The sequence below is a fragment of the Piliocolobus tephrosceles genome, chromosome 12 (genome assembly GCF_002776525.5).
Source record: "Piliocolobus tephrosceles isolate RC106 chromosome 12, ASM277652v3, whole genome shotgun sequence".
NCBI classification, from domain to species: domain Eukaryota; kingdom Metazoa; phylum Chordata; class Mammalia; order Primates; family Cercopithecidae; genus Piliocolobus; species Piliocolobus tephrosceles.
This window is the reverse complement of record NC_045445.1, coordinates 117,398,082-117,418,656: the sequence shown is the minus strand read 5'-3', so window position 1 is coordinate 117,418,656 and position 20,575 is coordinate 117,398,082. Positions and strand designations below refer to the sequence as shown.

Below are 20,575 nucleotides of genomic sequence, written 5' to 3'. Positions count from 1 at the left end.
GAGACGGAGTCTGGCTCTGTCGCCCAGGCTGGAGTGCAGTGGCCGGATCTCAGCTCACTGCAAGCTCCGCCTCCCGGGTTTACACCATTCTCCTGCCTCAGCCTCCCTAGTAGCTGGGACTACAGGCACCCGCCACCTCGCCCGGCTAGTTTTTTGTATTTTTTAATAGAGACGGGATTTCACCGTGTTAACCAGGATGGTCTTGATCTCCTGACCTCCTGATCCGCCCGTCTCGGCCTCCCAAAGTGCTGGGATTACAGGCTTGAGCCACCGCGCCTGGCCTTAAATCTCTTTAAACCAAAATTTTACTTAGTTCTCTTGAATGATCCCACTAAGCACCTAAATATGTAAATGTGTCAAACTTAATAAGTACAACAAGTTCTTTTAGGCAGGGAATGAGCTGTGTTAGAGTCCCTCGTAAGGTATTTGTTGAATTGTTTTCGTCCCATTTTTAAAGCCTTGTCATATTTGCACAGCTATGTCAGATCTGTTCCTCAAATACTTTTTGTGGTTAAAAAGCCATTTTATATATGTAGTAATACAGAGTACTGTATGTATGTCTACATATATAAAAATGTATAAACGTATAAACGTAGAAACAGAATACAGGCATTCTGTAGGTTTGCAGTAACATAGTAACTTCTCATAGAAGCTATGAATGATGGAATATACCAGCATATTCATTCTCTAGTTTACTTACATCTTGACAACTGACAACAAGAAGGCATGACCATTTGTAATTCAGTTAATAGAACTGGGGACAGGTCTCTACATTTAATATCACCTGACATTTGGTTTGGAGTGACTCTGTGGAAGTAATTTACATTAATAATCTATATGAATGAACTATCAGAGCTAAAAAAATTTTCTTGGAATTCCTAGTGGTTTGTGCTGATACTTTTTTTTTTTTTGCCGTCAGGATCTTTTTATAATAGCTTTATTGAGATATAATTCATATTCCACACAATTTACCCTTTTAAAGTATACAGTTCAATGGTTTATAGTAATACTATATTTACAGATTTTTACAACCGTCACCACTATCTAACTTTAGAACATTGTCACCACCCCAGAAAGAAACCCCATAACCACCCCCTATCCCCTAGCCCAGGCAACCACTACTTTCTTTTTCTATAGATTTGTCTGTTCTGGACATTTCGTATGAATGGGATCATACAGTATATGGTCTTCTGTGCCTGGCTTCTTTCATTTTGCATAATGTTTTCAATGCTCATCCATGTTGTAGCATGTATTAAGACATCATTCCTTTCATAGTCCAATAATACTCCATTGTATAGACATACTGTGTTTTATCTATTCATCAGTCACTGGCATTTGGCTGATACTTTAACATTAAAAAAATTAATGAAGTCAATATTTACATTTAGTAAGAACCTTCACATATATTCTCATATTGAGCCTCACAGTAGTTTGTTTAGGTAAGTGTTGTCATAGTCATCATTTTATAGGTGAAGAAATGGAGGCTCAGAAAGCCTAAGTAACATAGGCAAGTTACTTAGATTAATTTACTAAGATTAACTTACTAAATTACTTAGATTAGTTACTAAGATTACACAGCAATTAGGTACTAGAACTGGGACTCAAAGCCAGTTTATCCGACTCTAAAATATGTTGTTATCGTTATTACCACAGCTCTAGGTGATTTTGTTTTAGAGAAAAATTACTTACTAGCTAGCTTCTTTGCTTTTATTTATTTATTTATTTATTTTTTATTTACTATACTGTTAGATATGGGAAACAGACTTGAAAAAACTTTTAATGTGGCCTCTCCCAGTAATTTTATGAATAATATGGCAATATATTTCTAAGTGATAACATACCTCAATAGCTTAGCAACAGACAGAAAATTGTTCAAGAAGCAAACTGACCAACAGATCGATGTCCACCTATAGGGACAAATCCAAGGGTGTGCTGGAAGGCTCACTTCTTTTCCCCATCCCATGAAAAACTTTTATTAGTGACTTAGACAAAACTATGTTTGTATTAGAAGACCTAGTTTATCGTATTTGTCGGAGTCCCAAAATGGAAACTGAATTCTGTCCATCTGGTTGTGTCATACACAGAATATGCTCAATAAAAACCTTTGATCGTGATAAAATATATTCTGTCTTGGATTCCTTTTTTTCTTTAGGGTTCTGTAGCTATAGCTGGTGCTGTTATTCGCTGGCTAAGAGACAATCTTGGAATTATAAAGACCTCAGAAGAAATTGGTGAGTGTGTTCTAACAAAAGGTTAGAAAATCTGAAAAATGACACATTTCAGTATTTTATCTCTGCAATCTGTGAATACTTATGCTTTGCCCCAAATGTGATCCATAAATTATATAGATCCCTAGTATGAGTTTGGCTTATACAAAATACTATTTTGTGAAGATTTATAAAACAAGGAATTGTCATAATTAGTGGTGGTTATTAATAAACTGGCAATGTAGGGCATAAAAATTATCCAAGTGTAAAATTGAACACTGGAGATTGCCAGAAGCTGCAGATAGAAAAGTTGAGTTAAATTTATCTGATGAGAAAGAGCTTTAACTCTTAGATTAGAGTGAGCATTAAAACTCTGGTACCTATAATTTAAGTATTAATATGGCTGTTTTCAGTCTATAGATAATTAGTTTGAGCTTCCCTACTCACTCTTTCATCCGCTTGTTTAACTCTGCCTGAAGGTGAGACCATCAGAAATACATTTCTGATTAGGGACACACTAGAGGCCACTTTTTCATCTCCTAGTCAGCAACCTTAAAAAATAGTGGAAATGAGCTAAAATACCTTAAAGAAACGCATCTATCTGGTTCCTTGATTTCTTGAGCTAGGCTACATTTTAGTAGGGGGTATTTAATGTGGGAGAAACTCGTTTTTGTTGATCCTAGCATACTACTGTAGTTAGCAACATTTTGCTCTACCAATGAATTGGAAACCAAAACCCCTGTCCTAATTTTTCTAATTTTTAAAATAGGTGTGCTTATTTAATAATACACAATATTTGTATGATTTTTGTTTTGTTTTGTTTTGCTTTGTTTTTAATGTTAGAAAAGCTTGCTAAAGAAGTAGGTACTTCTTATGGTTGCTACTTCGTCCCAGCATTTTCGGGGTTATATGCACCTTATTGGGAGCCCAGCGCAAGAGGGTAAGTATTGAAAATGTGGTGTACTTTTGGGGATCTTGATTTATTTACTAAAGTCATTAATAACTAATTAGTTTCTTATCTATTTTCAAATAATTATAACGTGTTGAGAAAACCTTTTCTTTTTGGAGAATATAATTTCAGAAACTTGAAGCTCCAAGAAGTTATGAATCAGCTGACAATAACCCCTGCCATATCCATAGTCATGTTATCTTTTATCTTCAAGATGTCTGCAAGTTGTATAGTGAAGGGACATCATCATAATGAATATTGGTTCAGTTTTACGATGCCATCATCTCTTCAAATGCATCATAAACTTTTTCATGTATGAATGCAGAATTGTGAAATATAAGGTCTTTCTGAGTTACTTAATGATTATGTCCAGTTTTCTCTTCCTGGACACTTCTGTCTACCAAATTTGACCTTTTCATATTTGAGATATTTCAAATTGATTGGTTTATACCATTCTAATCTGAAAATCTTTGTGCGTATTTTTAGGATAATCTGTGGACTCACTCAGTTCACCAATAAATGCCATATTGCTTTTGCTGCATTAGAAGCTGTTTGTTTCCAAACTCGAGAGGTAACAAATACAGGCCTGTTTTCTTGTACTTAGTTCACTTTTATCACTCTTAAGTTATATGTTAATGCCTGAGCTTTATTCAGTACTGAAAATGTAGTTAATCAAATATTAAGGCTACCTAAATACTAATCTAAATATAAGCAGGGTTTTTTCCCTTTTTCCAGCTGTCATTACCTTCTAAGTTCCTGTTCCCTGTCAGCCACTGAGAATTTTATGGTTGTGGGGAGGCTGAGTGGCACACATTAGACAAAGGAAATAGCACAAACATAGGCATCAAGGCAGAAAAACAGGGTACCAAACAGAGTTGTATAGCTTAGCTGAATATCAAGGTGAATGCAGAGGTGTAGTGAGAGAAAAGGTTGGCTGTGAGCAGATCAAAGAGGGCTTAGAAGACTAGAATAAGAAGTCTCAATTTATTCCATAGGCTCTTGGAAGCTCTTGAGAGTTGAGTGAAGGATTGCCATTTTCAGAGATGTTACTATGAAATAGATTTATAACATTAATTACACTGGTTTATTTAAGATTTTGGATGCCATGAATCGAGACTGTGGAATTCCACTCAGTCATTTGCAGGTAGATGGAGGAATGACCAGCAACAAAATTCTTATGCAGCTACAAGCAGACATTCTATATATTCCAGTAGGTTAGTAAGTCTTCATTCCTTTAAACTCCTGGAGTAATGTTTCTTGGGGAAAACTAGTTCTTTGGGCATATGTAACCACAAAGGTGTTGATGGAACTCTCTCCCCTCAGTGAAGCCCTCGATGCCCGAAACCACTGCACTAGGTGCTGCTATGGCGGCAGGAGCTGCAGAAGGAGTCGGCGTATGGAGTCTCGAACCCGAGGATTTGTCCGCCGTCACAATGGAGCGGTTTGAACCTCAGATTAATGCTGAGGGTACATTTAAATAATGAAATGTTTAGTGTTAATACTGTGAAAACGACCTTAGTGCATGGGAGTTTTGTTTTTCTGTTTAGTTAAAAGTTAAGGAACCGGCCGGGCGCAGTGGCTTACGCTTGTAATCCCAGGACTTTGGGAGGCCAAGGTGGGCGGATCACGAGGTCAGGAGATGGAGACCATCCTGGCTAACATGGTGAAACCCTGTCTCTACTAAAAATACATTAAAAAAAAAATTAGTGGGGTGTGGTGATGGGCGCCTGTAGTCCCAGCTACTGGGGAGGCTGAGGCAGGAGAATGGCATGAACCCAGGAGGTGGAGCTTGCAGTGAGCCGAGATCGCGCCACTGCACTACAGCCTGGGCAATACAGAGAGACTCCGTCTCAAAAAAAAAAAAAAAAAGTTAAGGAACCAAGTAAAATAGTAAATGTTATCATTGCAGATTCGGGTACTAAGCATATTGGGCTTTACTGAATAAATGTGAATGACAGAAATCGTTGCTTATCAAAAGAACTTCTAAAATCACTTTTTAAAAACCATTTGCTTTTAATGTTTATGGTCCTTTAGTGTAGGATAATAATTCTGCCACACTGTCGGGTATAGCTAGCTAGAACAGCCTTTTTTAAAGTGAGAAGGAAGATATATCAGCCACTCATCCCTAATGTCTATACCAGATCATCTTTGGTGCCAGTGGTCCAGCTTTAGGACATAATTAGCTGGGTTAAGAGACACTGGTAACTTTTAAGCATAGCAGGACTAACCTGATGAAGGCAGCAACAATTTAAGTAAGTGAACATTAGATATTTGATTCACTGTGCTAAGCTAAGCCACAAGCTGTGATCAGCACTTTCACTAAAATGTAGTGATGCCGTTCTTAAATTTAAATAAATGTAGAAAAAATAAGGTTTTATATATTAGAATTGGTTTTATAACTTTTTAAAAACCTGTGCATAAAATAGCATCAGCTGGGAATGGTGATATGTGCCTATAGTCCCAGCTACCCAGGAGGATCTCTTGGGCCCAAGAGTTCGAATCCAGCCTAGATAACATAATGAGACCCCTGTCTCTTAAAAAAAAAGAAAGCATCAAAGTGGATTTTAAAATATTGGGAATAAGCTTTCAAATGCATTTTTGTTTGGTTTTCTGGGAGACTATGCCAGTGTTTCTCAATTTTATTCATTAAACATATACGAAAATGAATTATAATACTAGTAATTTTATAGTCAGAGTATACCATGTACCTTGATTTAGAAATGTATTTCAACATCTGATATTCTGTCATTTTTAACTTTTGCAATACTGGATGAAATATGAAGTTCAAAAAATGTTTCTACTTTTCAAAAAACAAATCAACTTTATAATAAGCAAATAATGTCCAGAGCAGGTATATGGCCTCTAAATGCCAATCTCACTCTTAAAGCAAGGAAGCTCTATGTCAAGACAGCCATCTCCATTCGTAGGAGAGCCATCTTTGCTGGTGTTGAAGGCCTTAGCCTGGGGTTGATCAGTCATGCCCTATTGTCCTCCCTCTCACCAGCCCTCACTCCTCCCCATAAACGAATGGGCACCTAGATATAAATAGTACATTTTGCCAGCAAACAGTTGTTTATAGCCAACCACAGGCCAGAGACTGTACTGATGCAGGGATATAGAGATGAATAAAGCCTTATCTTCTTACCTTCTTTTGCCCTTCAGAAGATTTTTTTTTTTTTTTTTGAGACGGAGTCTGGCTCTGTCGCCCAGGCTGGAGTGCAGTGGCCGGATCTCAGCTCACTGCAAGCTCCGCCTCCCGGGTTTACGCCATTCTCCTGCCTCAGCCTCCCGAGTAGCTGGGACTACAGGCGCCCGCCACCTCGCCCGGCTAGTTTTTTGTATTTTTTAGTAGAGATGCGGTTTCATCATGTTAGCCAGGATGGTCTCGATCTCCTGACCTCGTGATCCGCCTGTCTCGGCCTCCCAAAGTGCTGGGATTACAGGCTTGAGCCACCGCGCCCGGCCTGCCCTTCAGAAGATTAAAGTATATTGGGAGCAGTAGACAAAACCATAACAATTCACTGTGGTAGCTGGCATCCTGGGGTGTGTGTGAAGAGGGTGGGGGGATAGAAGTGGGGCACCGGAAAGCTTTCTGAAGTGAGTGATTCTTGAGCCTTGTCTCCTGGGTGTCCTTCTAGTCTTCCCACATTACAGCATACCCTTTTTCTCATACTCTTTTCCCCAAAAATGAAGAGAAAACACATCAAATGGGATTCCCCTTTCTAATTCATTACCACTTGTTTGTGAGTGGCCCAGTCTGCATAGCAGGCAGTCTGTCTGCCAGTCTTCCTTTACCCTGCTGAATTTACCCTATCCTGTTTTTGTTTGTTTGTTTGTTTGTTTTTGAGACCGAGTCTTGCTCTGTCACCCAGGCTAGAGTGCAGTGGTGTGATCTTGGCTCACTGCAACCTCCGCCTCCCAGGCTCAAATGATCCTCCTGCTTTAGCCTCCCGGGTAGCTGGTACTACAGGCAGGGTTTTACCATGGTGCTCAGGCTGGTCTCAAACTCCTGAGCTCAAGCGATCCTCCCTCCTCACCCTCCCAAAATGCTGGGATTACAGGCATGAGCCACCACACCCAGCCTCCCCATGTCCTGTTTCACTCCAACTTCCAAGCAAGCATCTCTTCCAGTCACTGGCAGTCATCAGCAACCATGTGCTTTCAAATCTGAGTCCTGCTAAAGCCCCATTGCAGTTTAATATATGCAATAATTTGTGAAGAATGTTGAGTGATCATAAGTATGGCACTTAGAACATCTCAGCAAACTACCTTTCATATGTGTTTTTTCTACCTTCTAATTCTAGAAAGTGAAATTCGTTATTCTACATGGAAGAAAGCTGTGATGAAGTCAATGGGTTGGGTTACAACTCAATCTCCAGAAAGTGGTAAAAATGTTTTTGTTTATTATTGCCACATTTTCTTAGTATGTTAAATAGTTATTTAAGTATCTAGCCATTTACACATAGCCAGGCTGCTCTGAAGCAAAGCATTATCGTATGTCCAGAGATTCTAACATTTTGAAAACACTTTAAAGTTCTAAACACGAAATGTAAATTACCAGGTTGATATACATACTTAACTCTATCCTGCCATATCTTTCCTTATTAGTTTATTCTTGGTACTTCAATTGACAACTTAGTCTTCCAAGAGTAAAATTATTTCTAGTTTCCTCTTAATGAAAAAAAAAATCAACTAGAGTCTTCATTTTTTTTCCCCTCTCCTCTTACTTTACCTTTTTGGGGGGCTGTCTTTATGACTTGAACCAACTGAAAACTGTATTAATTTCAGAATATATTCTGCTACTTCCTAGGCTGATTCCAAGTACATAATGGGAATTTCTTTGGAATCAGAGAGGAAGAAATATACCAAACATAGTAAATTCGAACTCTTATAAATAGATTGGGAAATGCTCTTAGCAGAAAAAATAGTAGACTATTCTACCTTTCAATCACTTAGGAAGGTCAAGAGCTTAAGTAAACCATTTAAACAGCCTTAAGATGCATAGTATTATTTTTTGCTAAATACAAGATGTGGAGCATAATGAATGGAACAATGGCAAATAATTTATTGAAGCATATACTTTTTTTTTTTTTTTTTGAGACAGAATCTTGCTCTGTCACCCAGGCTAGAGTGCAGTGGCACGATCTTGGCCCACTGCAACCTCCGCCTCCTGGGTTTAAATGATTTTCTTGCCTCAGCCTCCCAAGTAGCTGGGATTATAGGTGCCCACCACCACGCCCAGCTAATTTTTTTGTATTTTTAGTAGAGATGGGGTTTCACCATGTTGGGCAGGCTGGTCTGGAACTCCTGACCTCAAGTAATCCACCTGCCTTGGCTTCCCAAAGTTCTGGGATTACAGGCGTGAGCCACTACACCTGACTTGAGCATATACTTTAATGGGGAAGAGTTGACAAATGAAATAATACCTGCCTTCCTTCCAACCCCAAAGTTAATGTATCTGTTTTTTAGGAGAAGCTTCCAGAACTATCTACTGCCACAGATAACTGTGGTCTGTATTTTCAGTCCCGGATGTTCCTATTTGAAGCTTTTGTTTTTCTCCTAATAAGCTTAATATCTTTTGTTGTGAGACTCAGCTTCCTTTTCCAAGATGGTGGCAAAGTTTTTCTTGCTAAGACTGTAATTTTGAGAGACCTTTTACAATTAAACTTCTCAATCATAAGTATTTTTCTAGCACAGTGCTAGTTGCTGTGTGAGATATAACAGACGTAAGCCCTGACTTCTTTTCTAGTTCCCGGTAATTATTGCTATAAGAAGTTGAGTTACATGATTTCTTTAACTAGCTGGACGTTTTAAAATGGCACTTTAAATGGCATGTTTAAAATGGCATTTTGTTTTGTTTTTTGTTTTTTGAGATGGAGTCTCACTCTGTCGCCCAGGCTGGAGTGCAATGTTGCGATCTCAATTCACTGCAGCCTCTGCCCTCCAAGTTCAAGCCATTCTCCTGCCTCAGGCTCCCGAATAGCTGGGATTACAGGTGCCTGCCACCGCGCCTGGCAATTTTTTTGTATTTTTAGTAGAGACGAGGTTTCACTATCTTGACCAGGCAGATCTTGAACTCCTGACCTCGTGATCCACCAGCCTTGGCCTCCCAAAGTGCTGGGATTACAGGCGTGAGCCACCGCACCCGGCCTTAAAATGGCATTTTAATCCCCCTGTCTCCCTCCCTTCAACCCCATGTCTTACACACAGATATACAGTTCTCCTCACTAGCAGGTCAGGATGTAATTTTAACTGCAAAATTCCCATAAAATCAACTGATCATTTTTCCCTTGTTTGTGTACTTTAAAATATCAATGAATTTAAAATGCTACGAAAAAGTTGATAAAACAAAAAAAAAAGATATGATTACTCCAATTTCTGCTGTCAGCATTAATGATAAAAGTAGTTTGGTTTTGTGAGAGTTTTATATTTTAAAGAACTTTGTTTTTGTTTCAGTTAGGCTGCAGTGGATTTAAGCCAGTTTGAAATTTTTTTGTTTGTTTGTTTGTTGGAGATGGAGTTTCACACTTGTTGCCCAGGCTGGAGTGCAATGGTGCGATCTCTGCTCACCGCAACCTCTGCCTCCCGGGTTCAAGCAATTCTCCTGCCTCAGCCTCCTGAGTAGCTGGGATTACAGGCATGTGCCACCACGCCCAGCTAATTTTGTATTTTTAGTAGACAGGAGATTTCTCCATGTTGGTCAGGCTAGTCTCGACTCCCAACCTCTCAGGTGGTCTGCCTGCCTCGGCCTCCCAAAGTGCTAGAATTACAGGCATGAGCCACTGCACCTGGCCTGAAAATGTTTTTTGAATAGATTTATGAAAAACACTCTAATATGTAATATTTTGGGGGTCTCTAAGCTGTGTAATAAACTTGGAATAGTAATCGTCAGTTAATAAAATGCTAGTTGTATTCCTTTAAGCAATCTAAGCTATATAACTGTATAATTTATATGATAACAGCAATACAGATAGAATCCTATTTTAATAAACTTGAAAGGATATTAGAACTGCTACCTGTATCTTAACCTATGGGAGGAATATGAGGCTTGCTTAAGTTTCAAAGCAGTTTGCCAATTTTGAAGCAATCATATTTATTTTCTTGTTTGTGACTATATTTGAATGCTTTGTAAACAATTTTTAACATACTTTTCATGTGTTTAAAATGTATTGTCAGGTGCATTTCATTACACACCAAATTCTATTAAAAAAAAAAACACTGGCTGGGCGGGGTGGCTCACGCCTGTAATCCCAGCACTTTGGGAGGCTGAGGCGGGTGGATCACGAGGTCAGGAGATTGAGACCATCCTGGCTAACACCGCAAAACCCCTTCTCTACTAAAAATACAAAAATAAATTAGCCGGGCATGGTGGCGGGTGCCTGTAGTCCCAGCTACTCGGGAGGCTGAGGCAGGAGAATGGCGTGAACCTGGGAGGCGGAGCTTGCAGTGAGCCGAGATTGCGCCACTGCACTCCAGCCTGGGTGAAAGAGCGAGACTCCGTCTCAAAAAAATAAATAAATAAAAAATAAAACTGAACTAATATTTTAGCAAAAATAGAGTTTTAAGTTCATCTTAGAACACTAATATAACTCTTCTCTCATAGCCAAAAGACCTATAATTTGAACTTGGGTGGAATTAAATAGATCATTTAGTATATTTGGGGGAAGAATCAAGAAAGCTAAAATTAACAGCCTCCCAAAAAGTTATCCATAGGCTCTCTCTGGCTTTGCCAGCGAAGGCTAATGTTGGTCTATATGTATTATGTTCTTGGCTGTGTGGCATGCTATCTGTATTGTTTGTTAACTGTCATAAGCCTTCAATATTGATTATATTTTTGATTTGAAGTAATAACTCTTTGCTAGCTTTTATGAATATACTATTTTTATAGCTTATTTTGTTTTGCTATCTTGTGATTCTTAACACAAATATTGTAATTATGTGTCTCTCTTTTGGTTTGCTTGACTGGAATTCTCTTCTGCTTGGATGACCACAGGTGACCCTAGTATCTTCTGTAGTCTGCCCTTGGGCTTTTTTATAGTGAGTAGCATGGTAATGTTAATCGGAGCAAGGTACATCTCAGGTTAGTTACTCTTTAAATTAGACAACTCTATTTAGTTAGCTTTAATGTTTTCGTGTATAACTTAACAGAAATTTTTCAGTGTTTTTCATTCTTTCTGTGTCTAGGAGGCTGGAAAATCAATTAAAGGTCTAATTAGCTAGACCAATTAATCTTTGGGGGCAGTTAGAAGTAAGAACTGTGACTCTGCTTAACCTATTTACATTTTTAATGTGATGATTTATTTAAGAGGGACTACATTCTGCTGTGAGCTGCAGCAATAAGCAAAAGTGAAAATACTAATATTTAAATGAAAGGACTTTCAGACTGCTGAAAGTTAAAGTATAGTTTTGACATTAATTAAATTGTCTTTCAAATGTATACAAATTATTTTTCATACTCCTGAAAATTTGCTAAGCAAGTCTTAACTTTTCAATTCTGGCAAGAGTTTCAGCCAGAGCATGTCAGCAGAGTTCCTGTAAAACCCTAAAACCAGGGAAGATTTATAGTCACTTTTGTTTTAGTTAAAAGAATGTATTTTGTGAACTGAAGTTTTAAAAATGATTGCTTAAATAAAGGGGTTGAAATGAAAATAGAATTATTTTTCCACATTAATTTCTACTGAATAATCTTTTTTAAATAAAAGTAAAATGGCTCACAATGTTATGAAATATATTGCATAATCTTATTAATTTATAATAGCCATTTTTGGAAGCTGCTCTTGATGATAGCTCAATTTTTCTTAAAATTACTGGCTTAAATGGAAATAATGCTTCTTATTCTGTATATTCCCATGAAAGTGAAACTTAAAAAAAAATCTTCATGGTTAGGGAGAGTTAAATTCTCTCTCTCAATTAATAAGATAATGGCCTGAGCTTAAGATGTAAAATTTAAACTTTAGTGATATGAGAGGGAACATCTGTTTGTCGAGATCTGACAAACATTTATTTATCTTGTCATTATCATTTTAGTGCTATACATAAATGTAGAATGAAAATTATTTACAGAAAATTATTTGCAGAACATTAGGTTATCTTTTAATGAGAAAATTTAGGTTACTTGCATGAGAATTTAAAACTAGATTATATTACTTTTTCCATATTCTGAATATTCAAGCATATTCAGAATAAATTTGTTCAAATTGTCTGCTTCTGTACTAACAATACCTTAATTTGGTATCAGTAACAGAAGAAAAAACTATGGAATGCCACAGTAAATACTGCGTTTCTAAAAACACAACCACTAGTCCAAATAAAGTTAGTTTTTCTTTGAATTACCTTACAAAAGGCCTCTGTATACATAAATCTATATGGAATCTGTTCTTTCTGCTTCTCAGGAATGTTTGGTGGAAGACTAAACATTCCCATGAGAGCTGTAATTTAAATCTATAAAGAAACGTACACATTGTTTTAGAAAAAATTCTGTTACTTTTCATTATCCTGAGTATTTTGGGCTGTATAACAATGGTCTGGAAAAGTAAAGAAAAGAAACATTGCAGCTGAAAGTTTTGATTTGTTTGTTTGTTTGTTTCCCCCTTGGTATCATGACAGCATGAAAAGGCCTTGTCTCTATGAAAATTGAGACATGTGGCATCTCTCTAAGCTAAAAGATGTGCTACCTGTCTAGATTCTTAGGCTTCTAAAATGCACGTGGTCACTATATTTAGGTTCTCTCTTTGGTGACATACCCTGCAATTTGAGAGGGCTGGAAATTGTTTGCCTTGGTAAACAATTAGCAACAGTGGCAATATTTGCTAATTTTGGAATTGGCCCTGTTTGTTGCATTTTAATTGTGGGGCATGATTTAGAAATCATAGGACTTTCTAGTTTAATAAATGATTGAATCATCTTCATTGCTTTAACTGCTGAATTGTATGCATGTATTATTGACATATGTGGTTTTTGTTCCCCATTTCAGGTATTCCATAAAACCTACCAACTCATGGAGTCCCAAGATGTGAGCTTTTTACATAATGAAAGAACCCAGCAATTCTGTCTCTTAATGCGATGACACTATTCATAGACTTTGATTTTATTTATAAGCCACTTGCTGCATGACCCTCCAAGTAGACCTGTGGCTTAAAATAAAGAAAATGCAGCAAAAAGAATGCTATAGAAATATTTGGTGTTATTTTTTTTTTTTTTTTTTTTTTTTTTTTTTTTAACATCCACAGTTAAGGTTGGACCAGCTACCTTTGGGGCTGACCCCCTCCATTGCCATAACATCCTGCTGCATTGCCTCTAAGATGTAGGAAGAATTTGGATCCTCACCATTGGAATCTTCCATCAAACATATTCAAACACTATTGGACCAGGATTTGAGTCTCTGCATGACATATACTTGATTAAAAGGTTATTACTAACCTGTTAAAAATGAGCAGCTCTTTGATTATAATGGACACCCCAAAAGTCTTCTTTTCTACATAGTAGAAGACGGCAACACCTTCACTGAATGTTTGAATAGAAACCTCTACTAAATTATTAAAATAGACATTTAGTGTTCTCACAGCTTGGATATTTTTCTGAAAAGTATTTGCCAAAACTGAAATCCTTCAGATATTTTCCTTTGTCCCACTAATCATGATGACTTTCTGTCTGGATCTTATAGGAAAGGATATTTTCTTTTTTCTTCCATCTTTCCTTTTTATATTTTTTACTTTGTCATACCTGCCTATATATTTTATACACTGAGGGTAGCCCATTTACAAATTAAGAGCACATTAAATTCAGAAGGTTCTAACAGGGCTGGTCTTAAGTGAACCACTATGTATATAAATATGTTGGAAAACAGCTGTATACATTTTTGGGCAACGGTTATGCATAATATTTACCAGGAGAATTTTTTTCTTAAAGAGCCAACATTTAAAATTTATGTTTTATGTCAATAAAAGAAAATATACTTTATTGTGACTTCAACTATATTTCTTATCCCTTACATTTTAATTTAATTGTCTTAGCTTAAAAAAAGAAGAAACCGTGGAATACTACAGTAAATATTGTTTTCAAACACAAGCAATAATTCAAATAGTTATTTTTCTTTTGAATTAATTTTAGACATATTTTGGATCCTATTGAGGGGATAAGAGGATGTCAAAAAAGTTAAATACGTAAGTAGAAAAAAATATAGAAATAAAGCCAATAATCTCTTTCAGTTCAAATGTTAGCAATTGTTAATAAGAAACTGCTATCTGGGATGACGGAATTATCTCTGCTTAGTATCTTATTGTCACTGAAAAAAGATTTATCATTACAAATGTCTTCCAATGAAACCAAGAATTTCTCAAAATATTTAATGTCACATAAGAAGTTACCCAATCTAGCTTCTTAAAGTCAATTTTTAAAAATATCTTAAAATTACCTAGTTTTGTAGTAAACAGTGAAGAAAAGATTGCCTCCTAATTATTTTTTTCAATTAGTGCTGAATGGGAAAACATTTATATCTTACTATAAAAGGTTCTGTTTTGTTTGGAATTGATGGTAGCTTTATTTACTGTTCTGATTGTGCTGTTTCTAAATTATTGAATCTGATAGGTTTCATTGATGCAGCCATCACTTAAGTGACATAAATATTATAGAGAGGTACTGTGAAACGATCACTTTGTGGCAGGGGTACTTTTAAACAGTGTTTCTACAAAAGTACGTTGAGTTCATTGTAAATAATTGTGAAAACCACTGTTCAAATAATTTTAAGATTACATTAATTTTTCTATAAATTGCAAGATTTATAAATGTTTGAAATTGTACACATTGATATTTAATGACAAATTTACTTAAAATAAATTGACCCCTCGTTCTTATTTGCACTTCTCATTTACAGACTAGAACTTAGATGAAAGTTAAATTAAGAAAGATGTTTCAGGAAATGTGAAACTTGGCTGTTAGCACTTGATAGGGCACACTCTGAAGAGTTAACCAACAGCCGAAGAAGTAATTTCTGTAATGATGAACACCTTAATCATTCTATTAGAACAGACTACACTGTCCCATCTCAGCATTTGCAGAAAATACGTTGGTAAGGTCAGCAGCCATTATCAATAGGGCCTTGTGTGACTAACCTTGACCACCATTCTTCTCTCAATCTGATAGGCAACACCTCAATCCTTTGTTCTCCAACTAATCAGTAAAATAAGTAATGCATCTCTGCTTCTGTAATGATATCTTAGAATTTTTAGTATGTTTCTTTTGAAGTGCCCAAAGCCCAATTCTTTGGGATATCTTTTGGGTATCTGGTATCATGTGGGAGGGGAGAATGAAAGTTTTTGGAGAAACCAGCAAATGAAAGCTGTGACAGCACAGAAGCTAACGGCGTTGACAGTGGAGTAGGTAGTATTTACTCTGTAGTGTTTACAACATAGTAGATAGAAGTACAAAATTTTTTTAACTGTAACTTTTTCATAGCTTGTTTTATCTAGTAATATTTAAATAATGACGTTTCCTTGATCCTTTGCTTTTGCAACCTAACAACTTTAATAATAAGTTCACATAATAAACAATGAGTAGAAAACTGAGTGACTTTGTAAACCAATCTGATTTCTACTTTGTGTGTACTTTATAAGTACATATCTTCATTCTGGCCTTATCATTAAATATACGTTGTGCCAAGTATCGTAGACAAAAAAAAAAACCTCTCACAGGTATTTCCTGAGATTGCCCCGTCATCAAATTTAATGAAAATGACCCATTAAATTAAATTTGAGGACCATAAAGGTAAATATTCTGAGAAGGAGAAGTTAGGTTAAAAACAAGTTTCTCAACTAGGCCAATATTTTAATTGCCAGTTTTCATTCGATTTCAAATAACTAGTTCTACCTGACAGCGTAACCGTTAAGAGGATGACAATATTTTATTTTAAAAAGCAGCTTCAGGCCTCTTTCAATTTTCCTGTTTAGTATTAAAATTAAGTAGTTTTTTTTATTCCTTATTATTGAACTTGATAATATCTATCTCATAGATTTCTTATTATTGTATGACTAGTTTACAAGTGGATTTCATAAATATCAAATCATTTAATCACCAAAATATCCATCAAAGAGAAGCTTGTTAAATAAATTCTGGTACAGCCATACAGAGAAAATGTGTAGCTTTAGAAAAGGATGAGGACACTGTCTAGAAAGATATGATATTCAGGGTAAGTGAAAAAGCAAGATGCGGAGTAGCATGTAACTGTACTACCCTTCTATTAGAGAGAGAGAGACAGAGAAACTAGAATGTTTGCCTATGCTGGAAGGACAGAACAGCTGTTAATAGTGCTTATCCACTGGGACAGAAAGGGGTGATAATTAGGCACTTGGGAGAAAGGGGTGGGAAAAAATTTCACTATACATATATGTGTGTGTGTGTATGTATATGTGTGTGTGTGTGGATATATACACATTTTTTTTTTTGAAACGGAGTCCCACTCTTGCCCAGTCTGGAGTGCAGTGGCATGATCTGGGCTCACTGCAACCTCCGCCTCCCAGGTTCAAGCAATTCTCCTGCCGCAAGCCTCCCAAGTAGCTGGGACTACAGGTACATGCCACCACGCCCAGCTAATTTTTGTGTTTTTGGTAGAGATGGGGGTCTCACCATATTGGCCAGGTGGGTCTTGAACTCCTGACCTCGCGATCCACCCTCCTTGGCCTTCCAAAGTGCTGGGATGACAGGCGTAGTGCCACTGTGCCCGGCCTGTCCACTTTATTTCTTTGATAAAACTGTTTGCTTGGAAATGAGAATGTTACTTCTCTTATAAAAATTGTAAAATGAAAGAGGTTAGAAAGGAGAAAGTCAACCATAGTCCTAAAATGATCCCTGTGGTCATTTTGATTTTCTCCCAGACTTTAAGGGAATATTTCATAGAACTTGAGCGTTCATAAACTATATAAAAATTTCAACATGCAAAATAATCAGGGCTGTCATGTATGTAGACACAGGTGAACTAAAAGTATAGAACAGGCATAGAGATGATAAATACCAAGTTTAGTGGTGATTACCTCTGAAAGAGGTGGATGGGGTCAGGGAAGGGGACTTTGCTGAAACCTGGAAAGTTGTGTTTGTAAAAAAATTAAGAGTTAAAACAAATATAGCAATACCTTAAGATTTGGCACTGCTTAGCGGTGGGTACACATCTCTTTATTATATCCTCTACATTTCTGTATGCTCCATATATTTCATAATAAAAAGATAAGGTGTGTTTCTCCTGATTGTGTGGATCTAAATCCATCACTCACTGTCTGTCTATCAGTGTAGTTTTGTTAGTACTGACAGCCTTCCTAATTAGAAGGGTTGAAATTTTATTGATCTTATCTTTTGGCAGAATTATTTCAAGCACCTCCTATGAAGCATCAATATACAGAAGAAATAATGTGTATTAGAAATTACATCCTGGCTGGGCGCGGTGGCTCACGCCTGTAATCCCAGCACTTTCGGAGGCTAAGGTGGGCGGATCAGTTGAGATCAGGTGTTTGAAACCAGCCTGGCCAACATGGTGAAACCCATCTCTACTGAAAATACAAGAATTAGCTGGGTGTGGTGGCACATGCCTATAATCCTAGCTACTTGGGAGGCTGAGGCAGAAGAATCGCTTGAACCTGGTAGGCGGAGGCTGCAGTGAGCCAAGATGGCACCACTGTACTCCAGCCTAGATGACAGGGCAAGACTCCGTCTCTACCAACAACAACAACAACAACAACAAAACACACAAACAAAAAAAAGAAATTACATCCTTACTTAGCCATTCACTTGTTATGAACAGAATTTAGAAGACACAAAAAAGAAATGCCCATTTGTTTTCTACATAGTACCTTCCATGGATTTTAATAGATAACTGCATGGCTGTAAGACCATCATATTTTTAATTACGTGTTAAGGCTAGAAAGTTTCTAGACAGAAAAGTCTCGACTCTACATTTAAGTTTAGTGTCCAGGGGAAAATAATTGTTATCATCATATTAGATTGTAAGTTACGTACGAGACTTGTTTTATTGTATTCTGCATTCTAATTCATTACAGTCCAAAGAAAGCACTAAATAATAAAATGGAATGACATTTGTTTCCTTTCGAATATGTGTTTAAAAGACCACAAAAACGTGGTTAGAACAAAACGGTAGGGTGATAATCGAAGTGATTAAAACCTGCTATTGAAGGGAAAACTTGACTCTAAAATAGAACAATTCTCTAATTTCACCTATGCTGGGTTTCTCCCCCATTATGGTTTGATATTTTAATTCTCCTTGCCCACTCAGGGAGACGTTACTAGTAGTTAGTTGCATTATATAATCTATTTTAAAGGAAGAGACATAACTAATGACTAAAACTAAGTTATTAGGATTCTTCCGTGGCTTTTCAATGTTATCTATGTCTCCATCCCACAGGTTCAGTTAATTCTCTAATTCTATATGTTAAATAGATGTGTATCCTGCAAGGATATACACTCACCCCCAACACAGACACACACACACACACACGAGTACTTTTTTTTTTTTTATTTTGCGATGGAGTCTCGCTCTGTCGCCCAGGCTGGAGTGCAGTGCTGCAATCTGAGCTCACTGCACTCCACCTCCCAGGTTCACACGATTCTCCTGTCTCAGCCTCCGGAGTAGCTGGGACTACAGGCACATGCCTCCATGCCTGGTATTTTTGTATTTTTAGTATAGACACGGTTTCACTATGTTGGCCAGGCTCGTCTCGAACTCCTGACCTCGTGATGTCCGCCTCAGCCTCCCAAAGTCCTGGGATTACAGGTGTGAGCTACTGCGCCCAGCCAGAGTACATATTTTTGTTCAGGATAATCAGAAATGAGTATAAGAGAGATTCTTAATGTTTTCTATTAAGCAGGTTCATTTAGAATAAACAAAACCGGAGCTATTATCTTCTATGGATTAAGACTGGAATAATAAAAATTGTTGGAAGGAGATTTTTTTGTCAGGTCTCCCATGTATACAGGTGTTCATCAGAGACACCGTGTTCCCCTTGTCTCCCTCTCAGAGACAGACACCCATGGATGGCAGGCGGGGGCAGGGCCATGCCTGTCATACACAGGGCTTTGGAGATGCTGAAACCTGCAGCTGGTTATTATTGTCTCCTAATTAGCTCCAACAACTGTGTTTGGCTAATTGAATTGCACCCCCTGCTAGCCACCTGAGCCTCCCCAAAAGAAGACTGCCCTTCAAAACTAAGGAAAGAAAATCTTCACACCATCATCCAGCCCCAGATTCTTGGCTTGAGCCAAGCATCTATGTAGCTCAAGCCAAGGATTTTTGTGCCCAACTCGAAGAACTGGTGAAGCTACAAGTGTTAACATCGGTTTCTTACATTTAAATCATAGTGGACAGGACTTCAATGGCTGCGTTTTTATTATTAAGTTGTATTTTAGACACCATAATGCCAATATTAAGTGATTTTAATGTGGACAGATGCTGAACCATTTCTACTGAAATGTCTCAGATATCCAATCAAAATTTATTAAGGAATTGTACCACACAAGATTCCCCTATTTTTCAACCAGAGAATCAGAAGCTTAGGGAAAAAAAAAAAAAAAAATTCCCTTATTTTCCAAATCCATCACTTGTAGTCTAAACTATTTTAAGTTTTATTTATTTTCTTGAGATGGGGTGTTGCTCTGTTGCCCAGGCTAGTGTGTAGTGGCACATTCACGGTTCACTGCAGCCTCGACCTCCCAGACTCAAGCCATCCTCCAGGATTAGCCTCCTGAGTAGTTGGGACCACAGGCACGCACCACCACACGCAGCTAATTTTTTTAAAAACATTTGGGGAGATGGGGGCTCACTATATTGCCAAGGCTGACCTTGAACTCCTGGGTTCAAGAGATCCTCCCACCTCGGCCTCCCAAAATGCTGGGACTACAGGTGTGAGCCACCACACTCAGCCTAAACTCTTTTATCAGCTTGCTAAAGGCCATGTAAATAGAATAGGCCCTAGTGACCCAGTCAGTCACCTTTTGAAAAGCTGGTCGATTGTAAGAAACAAATTCGGCCGCTAGGTGGCGCTACTTTCCACAGTTGGGCTTCTCTGTCTCAGACACTCTATCAGCAGAAGTTGCTACTGTACTGGTTTTTAGTAATCATAGTAAAGTGAAAGCATTGTAGTGACCGTGGGAGATGTACAGAATGCTTTCATGCTAGGATCGTAAAAACCAGAGGATTAACTGAATCCAACAATCCGTTTACGCTCTTGCATCTTTGATTTTCCTTAGACTTTCAGCTCATCATAAAAGTCAGGTTTATAGACATTTCTCTTTATAATTTAACACTTACTACTTGAATATCTCCGCTAATTACACATATACTCTGCTAAATTTATTCAATCACAAATATAATCTTAGTTATAGCCTGTTATATTAAAAAAGCGTTTTTTAAAAAAAACATTTC

General features: G+C 37.4%; 1 protein-coding gene across 6 annotated transcripts in view; it reads left to right on the top strand.

The window, feature by feature from the left end:
* The window catches only part of GK (glycerol kinase), a 53,165-nt gene extending 38,151 nt beyond the window's left edge, over positions 1-15,014 (top strand). For 3 of the 6 annotated variants that reach the window (XM_026451975.1, XM_023202958.2, XM_026451978.2), the window contains 8 exons: positions 2,153-2,231; positions 3,051-3,147; positions 3,643-3,727; positions 4,250-4,370; positions 4,480-4,623; positions 7,461-7,541; positions 11,150-11,236; positions 13,130-15,014. In XM_026451975.1, coding sequence (XP_026307760.1) covers positions 2,153-2,231; positions 3,051-3,147; positions 3,643-3,727; positions 4,250-4,370; positions 4,480-4,623; positions 7,461-7,541; positions 11,150-11,236; positions 13,130-13,140 — 705 coding nt within the window. In that variant the 3' untranslated portion in view covers positions 13,141-15,014. The remainder of the gene's footprint in view (positions 1-2,152; positions 2,232-3,050; positions 3,148-3,642; positions 3,728-4,249; positions 4,371-4,479; positions 4,624-7,460; positions 7,542-11,149; positions 11,237-13,129) is intronic. The other 3 variants (XM_026451974.1, XM_026451977.1, XM_026451976.1) reach the window with 3 other exon arrangements.
* The last annotated feature ends 5,561 nt before the right edge of the window (positions 15,015-20,575 follow it).